General features: G+C 41.9%; 1 protein-coding gene across 2 annotated transcripts in view; it reads left to right on the top strand.

The window, feature by feature from the left end:
* bcar1 (BCAR1 scaffold protein, Cas family member) overlaps positions 1–17,565 on the top strand; it is a 105,140-nt gene that overhangs the window by 44,343 nt on the left and 43,232 nt on the right. The window contains exon 1 of one of the 2 annotated variants that reach the window (XM_053319665.1): positions 13,396–13,746. The exons of the other annotated variant lie outside the window; for it this stretch is intronic. Coding sequence (XP_053175640.1) covers positions 13,735–13,746 — 12 coding nt within the window. The 5' untranslated portion in view covers positions 13,396–13,734. Of the gene's footprint in view, positions 1–13,395; positions 13,747–17,565 lie in introns of those variants that run through there. 2 annotated transcript variants of the gene reach the window in all.

Below are 17,565 nucleotides of genomic sequence, written 5' to 3'. Positions count from 1 at the left end.
ACACGATGCTGCAGAGTCGTGTCAACCATGACAGCCCCACAACATCCAGGGCCGTGAGGAACTCGGGCCGGATCTCATCCACCCCCGGGGCCCTGCCACCGAGGAGCTTTTTAACCACCTCGGCAACCTCAGCCCCAGAGATAGGAGAGCCCACACCCCGGCCCTGCTTCCTTACGTGTTGGTGGGATTGAGGAGGTCTTCGAAGTATTCCTTCCACCGTCCCGAGTCGAGGTCAGCAGCGCACCGTCCCCACCGTACACAGTGTTTACGGCGCACTGCTTCCCCCTCCTGAGACGCCGGATGGTGGTCCAGAATCTCTTCGAAGCTGTCCGGAAGTCTTTTTCCATGGCCTCACCGAACTCCTCCCATGTCCGGGTTTTTGCCTCAGCGACCGCCCTAGCTGCGCTCCGCTTGGTCTGCCGGTACCTGTCTGCTGCCTCCGGAGTCCTACAGGCCAAAAAGGACCTATAGGACTCCTTCTTCAGCTTGACGGCATCCCTCACCGCCGGTGCCCACCAGCGGGTTCGGGGATTGCCGCCCCGACAGGCACCGACCACCTTGCGGCCACAGCTCCGGTCAGCCGCCTTAACAATGGAGGCACGGAACATGGCCCACTCGGACTCAATGTCCCCGCCTCCCCCGGTACATGGTTGAAGCTCTCCCGGAGGTGTGAGTTGAAACTCTCTCTGACAGGAGACTCTGCCAGACGTTCCCAGCAGACCCTCACAATGCGTTTGGGCCTGCCAGGTCTGACCGGCATCCTCCCCCACCATCGGAGCCAACTCACCACCAGGTGGTGATCAGTTGACAGCTCCGCCCCTCTCTTCACCCGAGTGTCCAAGACATGCGGCCGCAAGTCCGACGACACGACTACAAATTCAATCATCGAACTGCGGCCTAGGGTGTCCTGGTGCCAAGTGCACATATGGACCCCCTTATGCTTGAACATGGTGTTCGTTATGGACAATCCGTAACGAGCACAGAAGTCCAATAACAGAACACCGCTCGGGTTCAGATCGGGGGGGGGCGTTCCTCCCAATCACACCCTTCCAGGTCTCACTGTCGCTACCAACATGGGCGTTGAAGTCCCCCAGCAGAACAAGGGAATCCCCAGGGGGAGTGTTTTCCAGCACCCCCTCCAAGGAGTCCAAAAAGGCTGGATACTCTGAGCTGCTGTTCGGACCATAGGCACAAACAACAGTCAGGATCCGTCCCCCCACCCGAAGGCGGAGGGAGGCCACCCTCTCGTCTACCGGGGTAAACTCCAACATACAGGCACCAAGCCGGGGGGCAATAAGTATTGCCACCCCTGCCCGGCACCTGACACCAGTGTCAACTCCAGAGTGGACGAGAGTCCAACCCCTCTCGAGGAGACTGGTTCCAGAGCCCTTGCTGTGCGTCGAGGTGAGGCCGACTATATCTAGCCGGAACTTCTCAACCTCACGCACCAGCTCAGGCTCCTTCCCCACCAGAGAGGTGACGTTCCACGTCCCTAGAGCTAGCTTCTGCAGCCGAGGATCGGACCGCCAAGGTCCCCGCCTTCGGCTGCCGCCCAGCTCACTACACACCCGACCCCTTTGGCCCCTCTCACTGGTGGTGGGTCTGTGGGAGAGGGGTCCTGTTTGTGAGGTAAGGATTCAGGCTAGCTCGTTTAGGTTATACAGCAGACAAGATGCAGTGTCGGTCAGGACACAGGAATGATGACAGGATATGACTTCTTTGCCAGCAGGTCAGATGACTGCAGTGATTTATTGCACACACTCAGTGTTGTCACAGTTTCTGAAATAATAATAATAAATCACATTGTCACCATAATCTCCATAATAATAAAGTTGTTTACACAAACAGAAAAAATATATGTGTCTTTCCTTTACATGTGCAAAATAATAATGGCATGAATAAACCAACAGAAATGCATATTAACCACTCTAATATGTTAGCTGGGCCATAGCTCAGCTAACATATTAGTGGTCCGGGCAAGGGACACGAAAGACCAACTATGTTGCTCGTCATTGGGGTCTTCTGAGCTACCTTTTGTCTGGAACACGCAAACCCCTCCACCACGGTAAGGTAGTAGCTCAGGGAGGGGTATATCTATATATCTATGTCTATATCTATATTTATATCTCTTTATTGCTATATCTCTACATATCTATGTCTATATCTATATATCTATATCTATGTCTATATCTATATATCTATATCTATGTCTATATCTATATTTATATCCCTTTATCGCTATATCTCTATATCTATATCTGTCTATATTACATACATGCATTGTGTATCACATGTACATTTTGGCCTGATGATGTCAGTAGAGGAAGCTTCAGGAGATGACAGGAACATTAGAATTCATCCTTTGGTGATCATGAATATTTACAGTAAAACCAACCAGCATCACAGCCACTTCTGTCACATCCTAGTGCTGCAAAATGCATGACATATTATAAATATAAAGATACCTACAAATACTTAACAGTGCAATTGCAAATATTAGTGGAAGTGGTAGATAGTGATAGTGACGTATTTGAGTTGAAATTGTAGTTCTCTACTGCTCCTTCTCTTAAATCACAGTGGCTATTGGAGAGAGAGAGCGAGAGAGATGCTCAGCAGACAGACAGGATGGTGACGTGGTGTGAGACAGAAAGGTGAATAGGTCCACGCCTGACACATCCCATAGGCTGTGTGTGATGTTCCGTACAGTGGCTGTCATTTTACTTCACTGTCAAAGAGCTGATTGTCTGACAGTGTAGAACAAAGTGTCGCCTCTGGCATGACTGATAGGGCGCTGTGTCACTCTGAGAATGTGGAGCATGTTTCTGAAGCTTTGGACTCTGGAGTTTATTATCATCACTGCTACAGCTGGGGATTGTATCCATATGATACTCTGTGTGTTACTTTTGTGACATGAAAGTTTTTAACTCTCTGGGTCGTGGACACATTTCACATCTGTGTAAAGTAAGAATAAATATGTGTTCTGAGTTTGACATACCACAGAAGAGTGTGTTGTTAACCACCCTGCCAAATTTGAATTATTAATTAATTTATGAAATATATGAAATTAGGCTTCAAAGTTGGCGGCTAGCTCGGCGGCTAACTCAGCTAACTGGCTAACTGTAGACTGTAGTAGTAGTAGTGTGCGCTTAATGTATTTATATCTCTACAGCAGCAGGTTCAGGTGATTTTCAGACCCACCCACTAAATCCTGAACACAGAAATCTTGAAACACAGTTTGTGAAGCCTAGCTCCACAATTAAAATCTAAATGGTTGAAATGCTTTTTATACCTTTTTTAGAAATACATTTATGACCTATTTAATGTGTTTAGAAGAAAATGTCTGAATTCACTTTACACGGTCTTTAATCAATAGGGTTAAATATTGAGTAGAAGTTCTGCAGCTTAACGCCTGAAGCGTCACTGTAAAGCCAGCGTGCATTGAGCGTGTCTCTCTACAATAGGTGTCCAGCATGTTCAGTCTTCTTTATGTAGCAGTGACAGGGTGGCATTCATAGCACAGTTTTATGATAATGGCCCAGACAGCTCGGAATGCCTGTTACTGTGCAGTGAATAGGACACATTCACTCTGTGCGCTCACATATTGAAAGAGATTACAGCTGATAAAAAAAAAGACTGTTGACCTCCAGGATGGAGGAATGAGAGATACCACTGCACTGTGAAGTAAAAAAAGAGCTCCCTTATGATTTCACTCACATGTTCTGTTCTCAATTCAGCTTTGATTTGTTTTTGTTTCTGTTAGTTCTGCCGTGCGTCTTCTTGCTTACTGTGTGTCTGTGAGGAAATGTTGTAGAAAGCTTCTGAGTGGATGGCAGATATGTGACTGTGAGAGAAAGAGATGTGATCTTTCTGTCCTCTGGGCCATTTCATCAACTATTCACATCATTTGTGCCTGACCTTTGACATCATACTCACAGAGGGAGTATTTGTCCAAAAACCCCCTCCACTCCCTCTGTGTTCCTGCATGCAGTATATATCTGTGTGTGTGCGTGTGTGAGAATGGACCGTTAGGAGGAAGTCTGTCTGAATACATCCTCTCATCTTTCCTAATAAGCTAGAATGGAGAAATTATGAATTCACAGGGGTGCAGTTAGAATTTTGTCAAATTAGGGCCAGTCAGCAGTGTCCTGGGGCTGTTTCTGGTCAGGTGAGTGATGCAAAAAAAGCAAGCGAAGAGTAACATCTTGATTCCACCAAGCACCAGGCAGCTATTCTCATTTTAGTATTAATATCAACTGCAGTCACCATTACTTGCTCATTTGCAATAACAATATGCAAATATTGCACATGCAGGTTGAACATTGGACTATGATCAACTTCCAGACTAGTTGTGATGTCATAAATCCTGCTCGCATAGGCCAGTCCCAGAAACTCACATACTCAATGAACTTCAGCAGATAAATGTGAAAACAAGCTTCTAATGTCAAACTCTGCACATGCATCATTCTTCACAGAAACTAAAACATTGAACTGAAGTAGAAAAAAAAGAAAAACTCATATTTGAGAGCAGGTGGAATACGAAGAAACTATTTTTCTTATGTTGTAAAGAGTGATCTAAGAGAGAAAGAAAAAAAACGTGTTAGTGTTGGGTTAAAATCTCTCTTCCCAAATGTTTCCAGTAATGTTCAAACCAGATCATTTGAATGTTTCATCTGGTCAGCTGTCAGATGTCATATCCTCTTCCTCATGTTCATGTGTCAGTGTTGTGGTTGTCCACAGGAAGCTGTCATAAATTGACTTTTTATATAGTTTGTAGACACGTTTTGGCCATTTTTAACTATATCTTTTAACTGGATGAAGGATTTTAGTTATGGGATGTTAGCAGCAGCTCCTCCAGACATCCAGTGTCTAATAAACATCATTTCACAACATTTTTTAAACGTGAAAATGCTTTATTCAGTGTTTTTACCACCTGTTTTAATCACTGGGTCTGTTTATTGAGGAGAGAATTCAGCTCCAGTTAAATAATGAACAGTGAAGGAATCCTAACCAGTAGAGGCTGGCTGCAGGCTGTTAACAATAAAGACACTACTACACAATGTCATCAAACTCTGTCTTTTGTTATTAGTTTGAGTGAGAGACCCTTAGTGGCAGAGAATTACATATTGTGCATTTAAGACATACATACAGTACCTGTCAAAAGTCTGGAAAGAAAACAGCATAAATGATTGTAATAGTTTATATCCAGTAATGAGACGAGGTGGAGCTTCCTACAGCTGCTTGTATCATAAAGTAAATGAAAGACAGTAAAACATAATCACATATAATGTCATTACAGCAGGATACGACATGATTATGCTGAGCGTTTCAGAATGAGCTGCTGCTTCAGTGATGATGGACAGTAGATGTGTTATAGTCATTGAGATGTACAACCACACAATGACATATTTTCTGTTTTATATTAATGTGTATGTCTTGAATTCATTTTGTAGAGATAAGATATTCCTTTATTAGTCGCACAGTGGCATTTACATTATTATAGCTGTAAGTGGATAGCAAAAATTTAAAAAAGCATCAATAAAAAGAATAAATAATAAATACACAAGCAATAAAAAACAATAGAGAGTAAAAAATATATATTGTCTCTGTTGATCAGTGTAAAAAAATCCCATTTACACACACTGATAGGATCAACTAGACTCACTGCATACAATGATAACATTTGGTGTCTGTTTCTAGTCCTACAATGATGTAAATATGTAAAGTACACATAGATCTAAAAGAAGCAGATCTGTTTTCACCTGCATCTTATTTCCATCCATGTCCAAAACTGTTTCATATTCTTGCATGAAGACAGGAAGACTCACAAACCCCTAGCAACAGCTTCCTTTACTGTAAAACCTCCAGTCACACACACACACACACACACACACACACTTCCAGTCAGTATAGTCTCCTGAGTGCTTTACCTGGATTCCCAAAAACTCCCAAAATCATGCACACAATCACAGGAAATTAATTTTGTATCTGGACACACACCAATCCTATTATGCTTCAGTGTGTGTGTGTGTGTGTGTGTGTGTGTGTGTGTGTGTGTGTGTGTGTGTGTGGGTGTGTGGTGCCATTCTGTCAATACAATGATCCCTTTGTCCCGTCACTGCTGCTTGTGGCTTGTGGTGAATGAAAAAATAACTGCGCTAATGCTCGCTCTAATGCACCAAATGTCACAGTCATTAGAGTGTGTGTGAAGCAAGTGATCAGCTGTGCGTGCACGTGTTGAATTGAAATTAGAAAAACTGTGCACTGCTGTCAGGTACAAACCTTTTTTTTTAAAGTATATATTTTTTGCCTTTATTGTACAGGTTAGTAGAGATAGACAGGGAACAGGAGGCAGAGAGGGGGGCAATGACACAGCAGAGGACTGCTCTGTGCGGGATTTGAGCCAGGGTCGCCTGTAGCGAGTACTGTAGCCTCAACACATGTGGCGGGCACTCCTCCCACTGAGCTAAACTCCACCACAGGTGCAAACCTTGTATGTTCAGAGCAGCCTTGTTTCATTTCCTTGTTTGAGTAAATGTATGAGAGGCATCAGCCTGAGGGTTGGACACGATTATTAGTGAATGGAGATATTAACCTTTGTGTCGTCCTCCTTGGTTTTGACTGTTCCTTTCCTTTCTTCTTCCTCCCTTCCATTCTTCCTTCCTCCCTCCCTTCCATCTTTCCTTCCTTCCTTCCCTCCTTCCTTTCCTTTCTTCCTTCCTCCCTCTTTCCTTCCTTCCCTCCTTCCTTCCCTCCTTTCCTTCCTTCTTCCTCCATCCTTTCCTTTCTTCTTCCTCCCTTCCATCTTTCCTTCCTCCCTCCCTTCCATCCTTTCTCCCTCCCTCCCTCCTTCCCTCTTTCATCCTTCTTCCTCCATCCTTTCCTTTCTTCTTCCTCCCTTCCTTCCTTCCTTCCTTCCTTCCTTCCTTCCTTTCCTTCCTTCTTTTCTTTCCTCCCTTCCTTCCTCCCTCCTTTCCCTCCTTCCTTCCTTCCTTCCTTCCTTCCTTCCTTCCTTCCTTCCCTCCTTTCCTTCCTTCTTCCTTCCTCCCTTCCTTTCTTCCTCCCTCCTTTCCTTCCTTCTTCCTCCCTTCCATCCTTCCTTCCTTGACTGGAGGACAACAGGAGGGTTAAAAGTTCTTATCAGAAAACATTACAATCACCCACATGTGAGATTCTGGGTTTCCACCACACAACTGCCCAAGGCTGAGAGAGATCACTCGCTGTTATAATAAGCAGCCTAGATCATGAACACACACACACACACACACACACACACACACACACACACACACTCCAAGCTCATCCATTAGTGTGTGTCAAGCCGCTGGAGCAGAGCACAGAGCTGACAGGGGTTAATGAAGTTATTAACCATGTGAATGCAGAGAGATGCTGATCCACACACACACACACACACACTCATTTATCTCATCCTAAGATTTTAATTAGTGCTGAAATAAAGAGGAATTGATTCATTTTACTGAGACAGGTCATCTAAAGCCACAAAGTTCAATGTTCAACTATTTCTAACTTTAGTGGCCCACAGTGGCAGAGAAGACCGGGAGCGAGAATGATGTGTCATCATGAAAAATAAATAATCAGAATAATGAATAATTAATGATATATGGTAATAATAATAAATAACACTACAATCATGAAAAAAACTGTATACACATAGAAGTTTAACACATGATTATTTTATTATTATTTTGGAGGATAATTATTATTATAATTATTAAATAATAATAATAATAATAATAATAATATAAAGGATTAATCAATTATTAGAGTAACTACTCATTCAAAATGATGATATATTTTATTATTATGACGGTTTGTAATAGCTGAAATCATCATCTTCAACTTTTTAACATCAAAATAAAAGCACAAATCTTAATTGACCATACTCCTGCTACCTCCACCTCACATACATAGTTGATTATATATTATTGATCATCATCAGTGTATCCTCCCAGAATTCTAGTGGTGGTGTATATTTGGGAAATATGAATAACAGAACGTCCTCAACCTGAACTGAGAGTGAAGACAAACTGAGCCTTTATGAAGCCGTGACCATTACCATATTCAGATTCACACTGACCTACATCTCCCAATCCTCAATGACTGCATTCTGTCAGTGTGTGAGAGTGTGAGTGTGTGTGTGTGTGTGTGGCAGGATCTTGCCATTTGTAGGTCAGCGTGACAGAGGCTGTTGTTGTTGGAGTGTGATGGTCAGAGAGGACAGCGCTCAGGTCACTGAGGGTGAAGTGTGTGTGTAGGTGTGTGGAATGCTGTGTTGGAGAGCGGGCACCAGTGCAGGTCAACACACACACACACACACACACACACACACACTGTATCTACGGTCCTCCAAAATATCACAGGGTGCATGCCCATATTAGGACATCCTACATTTGATATGAATCAAACCAGGTTCATAAATCTCTCACAAACCTGTTTCTCCTTCAAGGAAACTACTGATGAACTGATTTTAAATGATGAGTAATAGCTGTGTGATAACTGTAAACTTAAAGTCTGTGTAAAGTAAGAATAAATATGTGCTCTGAGTTTGACATACCACAGAAAAGTGTGTTGTTAACCACCCTGCCAAATTTGAATGATTAAAAAAAACGTTAAATATATGAAATTAGGCTTCAAAGTTGTGTGAAAATCTGACTCTTTCTCTGCTCCCAAACGCTGTGGGAGTGCCCGCCGAGTTCGCTGAAACCCCGCCCCCTACCAAGTGTCACCTGTCAATCAGAGTCACCACCTCTACCAGAAACATGGATGCTATGTCTGAGACAGAGCTGGTGACTCGGACTTGCGACTCGTACTCGAGTCGCACTTAAGTCGCAGTACACATTGACTTCAGACTCGACTCGGACTCGACTTCAAAAGACTTCAGACTTGACTCGGACTCGAGGCTGGAGACTCGCAAATTACCATTATTTTCATGTTATCATTTATATTCTCATTTATTATCTGTCATTCGTCTTCTCTGTTTGCATTTGGGAAGTGATCTCTGGCTGTGACTGAGGATGACAGTAAACACCAACATCACGCACGCGCCGTGTGTACGCGCGCATTTCGAGCAGAGCCCGTCTACTACTGTATACTGTATTAGAAACTCTCTGATTTCAAGACAATGGCGAGTGAAAGAAGCCCAACAGGAGTCCCTTGGATCGTTACATTTGGCTACAATGCCTTCACGCAGTCAGCCAACAAACGGACAGCATGTGTGCAAAGTGTGCAACAAGAAGATTCAAGATTTTGGTTCAACCACTTCAAACTTCATCCGGCATCTGAAAACGCACCCAGACCGGTCAGTCACTTGCTAATGTGAAAGACGTTAAAATTAGCAATTAGCTCTCAAACGAATATTAATGTTACATTCTTGCTGCTAGCCATATGATGTGACAGGCTGAGTTAACATTTCATAACGGTGTGCCAGAAGATTATTCTGTGACATTGTCTTAAGTTAAGTTACTGTACAGTCACCCAGTGGCGTTTTATGTGTAAAAAATTAGTAGAACACCTACACATTTAATGCTTTATAAGAGTCATACCCAAGCAGCCTATTCTAGATATCAAGAAGGATATTTGTCACATATCGAGAGAGGGAGAGAGAAAGAGAGAAAGAGAGAGAGAGAGAGAGAGAGAGAGAGAGAGAGAGAGAGAGAGAGAGAGAGAGAGAGAGAGAGAGTCATACTGTAATAACCATAACGGTTATTTCTTTTATTGTATTTTACAGCATTGTTAAAAAAAAACTCTTGTTAAAGAAAAATACAGTTATGAAATTGAAACAATCCTTTGTATTTTTTCCACATCACATTGCTGTAGATTCTAGTGAAACAATCATCAATACTGTCTTATATAGAGGATTTTATAGCTTATAGAATTTGAATTTTATTTAGTGTTTGCGAGAGACTTGAAACTTGACTTGGACTCTTAACCAGAGACTTGAGACTTGACTTGGACTTGACCCTCAAAGACTTGAGACTTGACTCAGACTCTCACTCAAAGACTTGAGACTTGACTTGGACTTGCAAAAAATGACTTGTGAACACCTCTGGTCTGAGAGCTTTCAGCTGCTAACTCAGCTGCTAGCTCAGCGGCTAACTCGGCAGCTAGCTCAGCTGGTTGCTCGGTGGCTAACTCAGTTAACTGGCTAGTAGTAGTGTGCTGAATGTATTTATACCTCTACAGCAGCAGGGGCGGGTTTATTTTCAGACCCGCCCACTAAATCCTGAACACAGAAATCTTGAAACACAGTTTGTGAAGCCTAGCTCCACAATTCAAATCTAAATGGTTGAAATGCTTTTTACACCTTTTTTAGAAATACATTTATGACCTATTTAATGTGTTTAGAAGAAAATGTCTGAATTCACTTTACAAGGTCTTTAAACTGAACAGAGATACAAGAAGTGCTGACGTTGCTGAGAAGTTGTGATAAGCTCAGAAAAAACAGACAAAATTATATTTCCGTTGCGCTTCATTGGGGCAGAAATACAACTTTAGTTTGGTCTGATTATGATTCAACCACAACTAAGTCAGTTCCAGTCTGAGCTCGTCACTGCTGACAGACTGAAGACTAAATGTTAATGGAATCTGACAGAAGCTGGATCTTTTAAAGGTAGATGCCAAAAAAGATACTTGAGGGTTTAAGAATATTTGGTGATGATATATTGGCTTTTTTTTTAAAAACAGAAACACACAATAAAAATATTAGATTATTGCAACTAATGAAGACAAAGTTTAGTTTAGCACCATGTCATATAATAGGTCAAAATTCACTCAGCTTCAGATCTTTCTGCAGAGTTCAGTCTGTATTGATTAAGTCTCTCTGCTCACTTCTTCTTTTAACCCTCACAGTATGTTCTGGGTCAATTTTCGAAGAATCTCCTCATAAAAAAGTGTTTATACCGAATATGAACCACTAATGTGTTTAGAAAGCATCAATAGTCGATCTGACTGATCAATAAATGTGATTAAACCTTGATGAATGTTTCAGAGAGCAGAGAGAGTGTATTTTTTAGCTCATTTATGGAGAAAAAACAGCTCCTATCACACAATATGCATATACATCATGTCCTATTTTACCTAAGACATGAAAATATAACATAGCAATAATGATGGAAATGTATTTAATGTAAAGTGAAAATGAGCAGAACTTTATAGAAGTGTGGGGTTTATTGTATAACCATTAGAGCCATCAGTCTTCACTGCTAACAGTTTGGAAGGTTTAAAATATTAATCTTAGAGTCTAATCTGAGTGATAAAAAGCAGGATTTGGGTTGTCTAGTGTTTTTTATGTGTTGTACATTTCATAAACTGTGGGTCTGTTCACATCATCTTTATCAGAGTGTTCCCTAAAATTGCTGATACATTACAAGAGCAGGAAGTAGGTCAGGTCTTTAGTTCATCTTTCCTCAAATGAGACAGAGCTGAGTTTATATTAGACTGTGTGTATGGCTTTCCAGGTCAGCTGATGAGTCTCATTTTTAAAAATCAATGGTCCTCCTACAAGAAGCCATATACAAACACATTCCCTCAGATTTACATTCATATCTACCATTTGTTCTTATTCTCAGATTCATCAATATTTTCTAAAATATCTTGTTTCACAGTTTAATCATTTGTTGTCCAACACAAGGAAACAAAAGTTTTACATTTGAGGAACATAAAAAAACACATGAATATCATATAATCAAAATTAGATTATGTATCAGAATTAATATAATATATTATAATATACCATTATATTACACATATAATTATAATTACTTTGATATGTATAATTTGATTATTAAATTTGTGGGCTAAACAAATGCTATTGGTTGATTTGGTTGATTGATCCCAGTCAGGACTATAAGAAGACGTCAAGTTCTTCTTCTAATTACTGCATTTTTCTTTTCATCATTTCCTGCATGTGTCAGAGTATTTACACACATTTCCAGCTCATTTTACACAGTGAGACACCTTAACTATTGGAAAACTTCAAATTCTCTTCTTCTTCATCCTCTTTTCAGTTGGCTAACACCAAAAAATCTCAGTTAATATCTGGTGAGAAGTGAATGAGACAGAAAGCCTGGCTGATAGAATCATCAGTTTAATGGTTGAGACTGACACATTCAGCATAACTACAGGTTAATGACAACAGCTGTATGAAGCTGACTGTAACAACATTTACAATCAGAGATTACAGAGAAAGTTACTGAATAGACAAGAAGTATTGGTCTGGTTCTAGTCAACATGAAGATGTGGAAATATTTAACACAAACACATTATGATCTATGTGTTGCTTTATTCAGCCTTTAGATTTATAGTGTATGCAGACTAAGATCATCCAGCTGGGAAGCAAATCAAATATTATTTGTTTATACAAAACCTGCATCACATCATTTCTGTTACTTATTGTCTGAACGTATTGATTAGGCTCCACACATTTCAACAGAACCTCTATATTTTATAAGTCAGAATCTTCAGGTTCAGAAGTTTGATGTGAGAATTTCTGTCATCATCTCTTCATTTCATGACTCTATGATTTTAGTGTTTCTTAAATGTCATTGGAGGTTTCTTAGCAATCTGTAATCTGGAAGTAATTATAGACAAAATAAAACCAATTTGGTTGGAGTTTGGAGTTTAAAAACAGTTACTTATTTCCATACACAGTATTTTCCTTGGAAGAGCTGCTCATCTAAACACAGATATATAGTCATCACTCATTTCAGCTCCAGATTCATTGAATTGTATGCCTGTCTGTAGACACATTTCACATTTGTGTATATTCTGTGCACTAAAAGACTCTCCAGGTTACATTAGCTATTATTATAATTAAACAATGTCATATTTACCCTTTAATAAGGAATCTTCCTGTGAATTCATACTCTTACGACACATCTTTCTAGGGAATAGTGAGGAACACAGTATTACCACACTTTTGTTATTGTCTTCTGTACATTTCATTGTGATGACTGAAAATGGGTGGAGTCCCCCTTTAAAGGCAGCGTGACAGAAGAACACCTCACTGTTAATGTCTGAGGAGGAAGACAACCAGATGAGGTAATGTTGTGCTAATGTGCAGTAAACTGTGTGAGTGTCTCAGCAGTATTCCAAAGCACCGACTCTGTCTCACAGCCAGGGGGGGAAAGAGAGAGAGAGAGAGTTAGTTGAGGGGGGAGAGAAGTGGAGGAAAGTGGGAGGGCAAAGCTTATTTGCATGAGAAGAGCTCCTCAGGCCAATGACCAGACTGGATAGAGGGAATATCAGAATCTAACAGGAAGTGACGTGTCGGGTTACACACTCCTCCCTCTTTTCCTCATGCAGGAGAGAGGGGGGGAGAGAGAGAGAGAGAGAGAGAGAGAGAGAGAGAGAGAGAGAGAAGGGACGAGCGGGGTAGAAGTAAATGGGCCAAGCAGCGGCATTCTCATTCTTGCTGTGTGAGATCACGGAGCAGCAGAATGTGTCGGGATCTGCTCGACTACTGAAAACAAGACTGAACAAGACAGAAGGAGGAAAAAAACGGGAGAGAAGCGAGGGAGGAAGAGAAGAGGACAGAGGAAAGGAAGGAAGGGAAGGAAAGGAAAGGAGGACGGAGGAGGAGACTTGGAGGAGTTTGTTGGGATCTTTTTTGGGATCTACTTCTCCGGACAGGATCTAGTTGGCAAGTTGTGCAGCAGGGGCTGAGCTAGCAGCCCTGCCCCGGAGTTAACACAGCCACCTCACTGCAGCAGGGACAAAATGAACTATCTGGTGAGTGAGTGTGTATGTGTGTCTGTGCATGCAAAAATCACTGCCTTCATAGCACTCTCTCAATTCTCTCTTCTAGAGTTTGTCTACTTCCTAGTCCCTGCAGTTCAGTGTGTGTGTGTGCGTGTGTGTGTGAGTATTTTAGCAGGACCTGCTATACCCCAGCTGTGAACAGACAGTAGTGTGTGTGTGTGTGTGTGTGTGTGTGTGTGTGTGTGTGTGTGTGTGTGAGTATTTTAGCAGGACCTGCTATACCCCAGCTGTGAACAGACAGTAGTGTGTGTGTGGGGGGGGGGGGGGGACTCGAGTTAACATTTTCTCTGTGGATTCCTACCTTTTGTTGGCTCTCAGCGGGGAGTGTGTGTGTGTGTGTGTGTGTGTGTGTGTGTTTTGGGGGTAAAGGGTTTTAAGTCAGTGCACTCAGGTCAAGGAGACTTCACTGTCCTGTAATGGAATGTGAAGCGACAAAAAACATTAAAGCCCATTTACTGATTTTTCCCTTTCAAAGTAAAATGCTGACGATCTATTGTCGTCTTGGTTTATTTGTGAAACCTTAACAAGTGAAAGACTCTTTCTTTTTTTTTTTAAGCCACTGAGTGTAACATAAACTGAAAAAATAAAGTATTCACTGTGACAAAGAAGTCAAACTTTTAAAACAAGTTCCAAAAAAGTGACATTTCTAGGTTGTGTATCTGAGAACTTTCATAAGATTAAAGTCAAAGTTTGTCACTTGATACTTGTTATCCCCTTTGGAGCAGCTTTCCTGATTGAATCCCACATACACACAATGTCTTTCTTTTTCAACTGTCTCCCCTTGAACGCATCACTGCACGGCTAACAGCAGAAGGCCGTCGTCGTCCTCTCCAGATTTAGCCGTTTTGGGTTTTTTCCCCCCCTCTCTCCTCTCTGCTTGTTGCTCTTCGGCACTCAGACGTAAACCTCAGCGGACTTTAGAGAGGGAGAATTATGAAGGTTCACGGCTCAGCGAAGAAAGAAAGGAGAGAGGGAGAGGGAGAGAGAGAGAGAGCTGTGGTCTTTCTTTCTGCTGACTCAGAGGAAAGTGGAGAGAAATGAAGGTTTTATGAGCGGAGGACGGAGAGGGAGGCGATCGGTCGGGTGGAAGAGAGGAAAAGGCTTCAGTGGAGCAGGAGCAGAAAGAAGGCAGAGGAGAAGATGATATGTGCCAGTATTAAATATGACATCGATTTAGTCAAAACAGAGAGAGATGGAGGAGAGCGGAGGAGGAGAATAACGGTTGGATGAGGAGGAAGAGAGGAGGTAGAGATAGAGAGAAGAGAAAGAGAAAGAGAAACTGGCAGTAACAGTTCCTTGCTATTGTTTTTTTTAAAGACCTCTGCATCTGTGTGTGTGTGTGTGTGTGTGTGTGTGTGTGTGTGTGTGTGTGTGTGTGTGTGTGTGTTTGTGTTTGGGTTAACTGCACAGTCAGGAATGTGGCAGACAGTGAAATACTGTGGAAGAGATGGATGTGTGTGTGTGTGTGTGTGTGTGTGTGTGTGTGTGTGTGTAACAAGTAATTACATGTCAGTAATTAGTGTGTAATTAATACAGAATAGCATTCCACTGTTGAGTTCAGAGGCAGCACTTCTTCTCTGTGTTCAAGTATGACGTCATCTTTCACTCTTTAATGTGGAACTTAAAAAGGCTCAGTGTGTGTGTGTGTGAATCTCAGGTTCACTCATTCATCCACAGAATCAGGTTTCTCTCACTCTAACTTGATCCCGGCTAATTAAAACACATTGCTAATCCGGCCTGTTGACCTATCAGAGGGATTAAATGTTAAGAGAGGAGCTATCAGATGTGAAGCGTTGACAGCTGGATTAGACTGATACACTGTATGTGTGTTCTGTATGTGAGAGTCACACCGTCGCACAAAAACAGCAGTATGCCAAACAGGAGGAAAACAGTGTGATTATTGGGGACTATTTTAAGCAGCAGATTAATCTACATTTGGTGTTCTAGTGAGTATTTATGCCAGTAGGACTGTCAGATAGTGCAACAGTGTGGCTCATTCATAAACAATAATTGAGCTCTAGATATATTAAATAATGTAATATTTGTAGAATCAGTTCATTGTAGTTTATTGATAGTACATAAGAATATAGAATTTAAGTAGATTATCACATTATTCAAACCAGTTTTCCCAAGTGAAATGAAGTTTTGATTTAAATCTGATCACATAATAATGAAATAGGAATATAATATGATAAACAGCTGACCAGATTTGGTACTTTAAAGGTTTTTGGTCATTGGAGCTATGAACCAAAAAAGTGTTGGGATTTGCAGATCTTCAAAGCTGTTCTTCAAATCATTTTCCAATAAAAAAGATACATATTCATTCAGTCATTTATGATTACTAAATCATTGTTTTGTAATGAGTTGTGGATGTTTCAAGAATAATATCTGCAAAACTTGATTACATTTTACAGGATGAAATAATTAAAACTGTGTGTTTGTAGACAATTAAAGAGGAAAGTGAAAAAGACAAATATTTAGGATTATCTATAATCCCAAAGTATGTATTGATCAGTGGGAAACCCTTTTATCTATCACCTTGTTGTATTGCATATAGGAATCTGCCATGCTGCTGTAATAGAAGTATAAAGATGTGAATGATGTCAGTGTTGGGAGTCAGAGTTCGTGGTGGTCCTCACTGTATCACTACACACGTCTTCTTCTTCTTCTTCTTGTCCATGTATTTCTCCTGACTCACTGAGTGAGTCATGTACAGCAGGCTTACAGCAGGAATTCCCCTCTGTCACACACACACACACACACACACACACACACACACAAGGAGTCGCCCACGTCTCTAGCCCCCCCAGGTGTTCTGGCTCCGTTCATCAGCCGCCCCCCCCCACCCCCACCCCACCCATCCCTCCCCTCCCTCCCCTCATCGTCCACACCAACCACACACATGCACACAGACAGGCACACAAGCACAAGCCTTGCCAGTCATTAACTAGTCACACAATAAAGTTAGGTGCTATGTTTGCTTCTTTTCACTCAGATCCTCACTTCACCTGACAGTGTGTGTCAGTGAGCTTCAGTCAGGCCGGTGTGTGACTCACACATGCCAGTAAACTTGACTCAGTAGACATGTGGACCTTTGACCCGCATACCATGTGGCTCCGGGTCTCTGCACACACCACCTGAAAAAGGCTTCAAATGGAGATGGACAGTTGTGGGTGGTCAGTGCTCAGCTCAGCATGTCACATCATGTTAGATAAATACCTGAGTTACAGAGGACAGACAGCAGAGGTCTGATCATGTGATCTGTATGGTAGAGTCACTGCTGCTCTCAGGTTATACATGCATGTTTTATTGTGAAAATCTGATCAATAATAAGATTTGTCATACATCATATTGACTAAACTACATCTTCAGATTTATCCCTCTCTTTGTTGACCAGACAGGATGAGGCCCTACTTTTCTACCCCCTCCACACACACACACCCACTGACAGAGCTCACATATGGAGGAAACACACGAGAGAGAGAGAGAGAGAGAGAGAGAGAGAGAGAGAGAGAGAGAGAGAGAGAGAGAGAGAGAGGAGAGAGAGAGAGAGAGAGGAGAGAGAGAGAGAGAGAGAGAGAGAGAGAGAGAGAGAGAGAGAGAGAGAGAGAGAGAGAGAGAGAGAGAGAGAGAGACTCCAAAAAAGCGATTATTATAGCATAGTCACATCAAGTGTTGTTGAGTGTGCTGCCAGCTGCTGGAGAGTGGAAGTGGACCAGAGCTGACAGACGAGTCGTTGTCCTGCTCTGGACTGACTCATAGCCCCTCTGGTCATGGACGGCCCATTAC

Source organism: Scomber japonicus, chromosome 5 (assembly GCF_027409825.1).
Source record: "Scomber japonicus isolate fScoJap1 chromosome 5, fScoJap1.pri, whole genome shotgun sequence".
Taxonomy (NCBI): Eukaryota; Metazoa; Chordata; class Actinopteri; order Scombriformes; family Scombridae; genus Scomber; species Scomber japonicus.
This window is presented reverse-complemented; position numbering and strand designations above follow the sequence as displayed.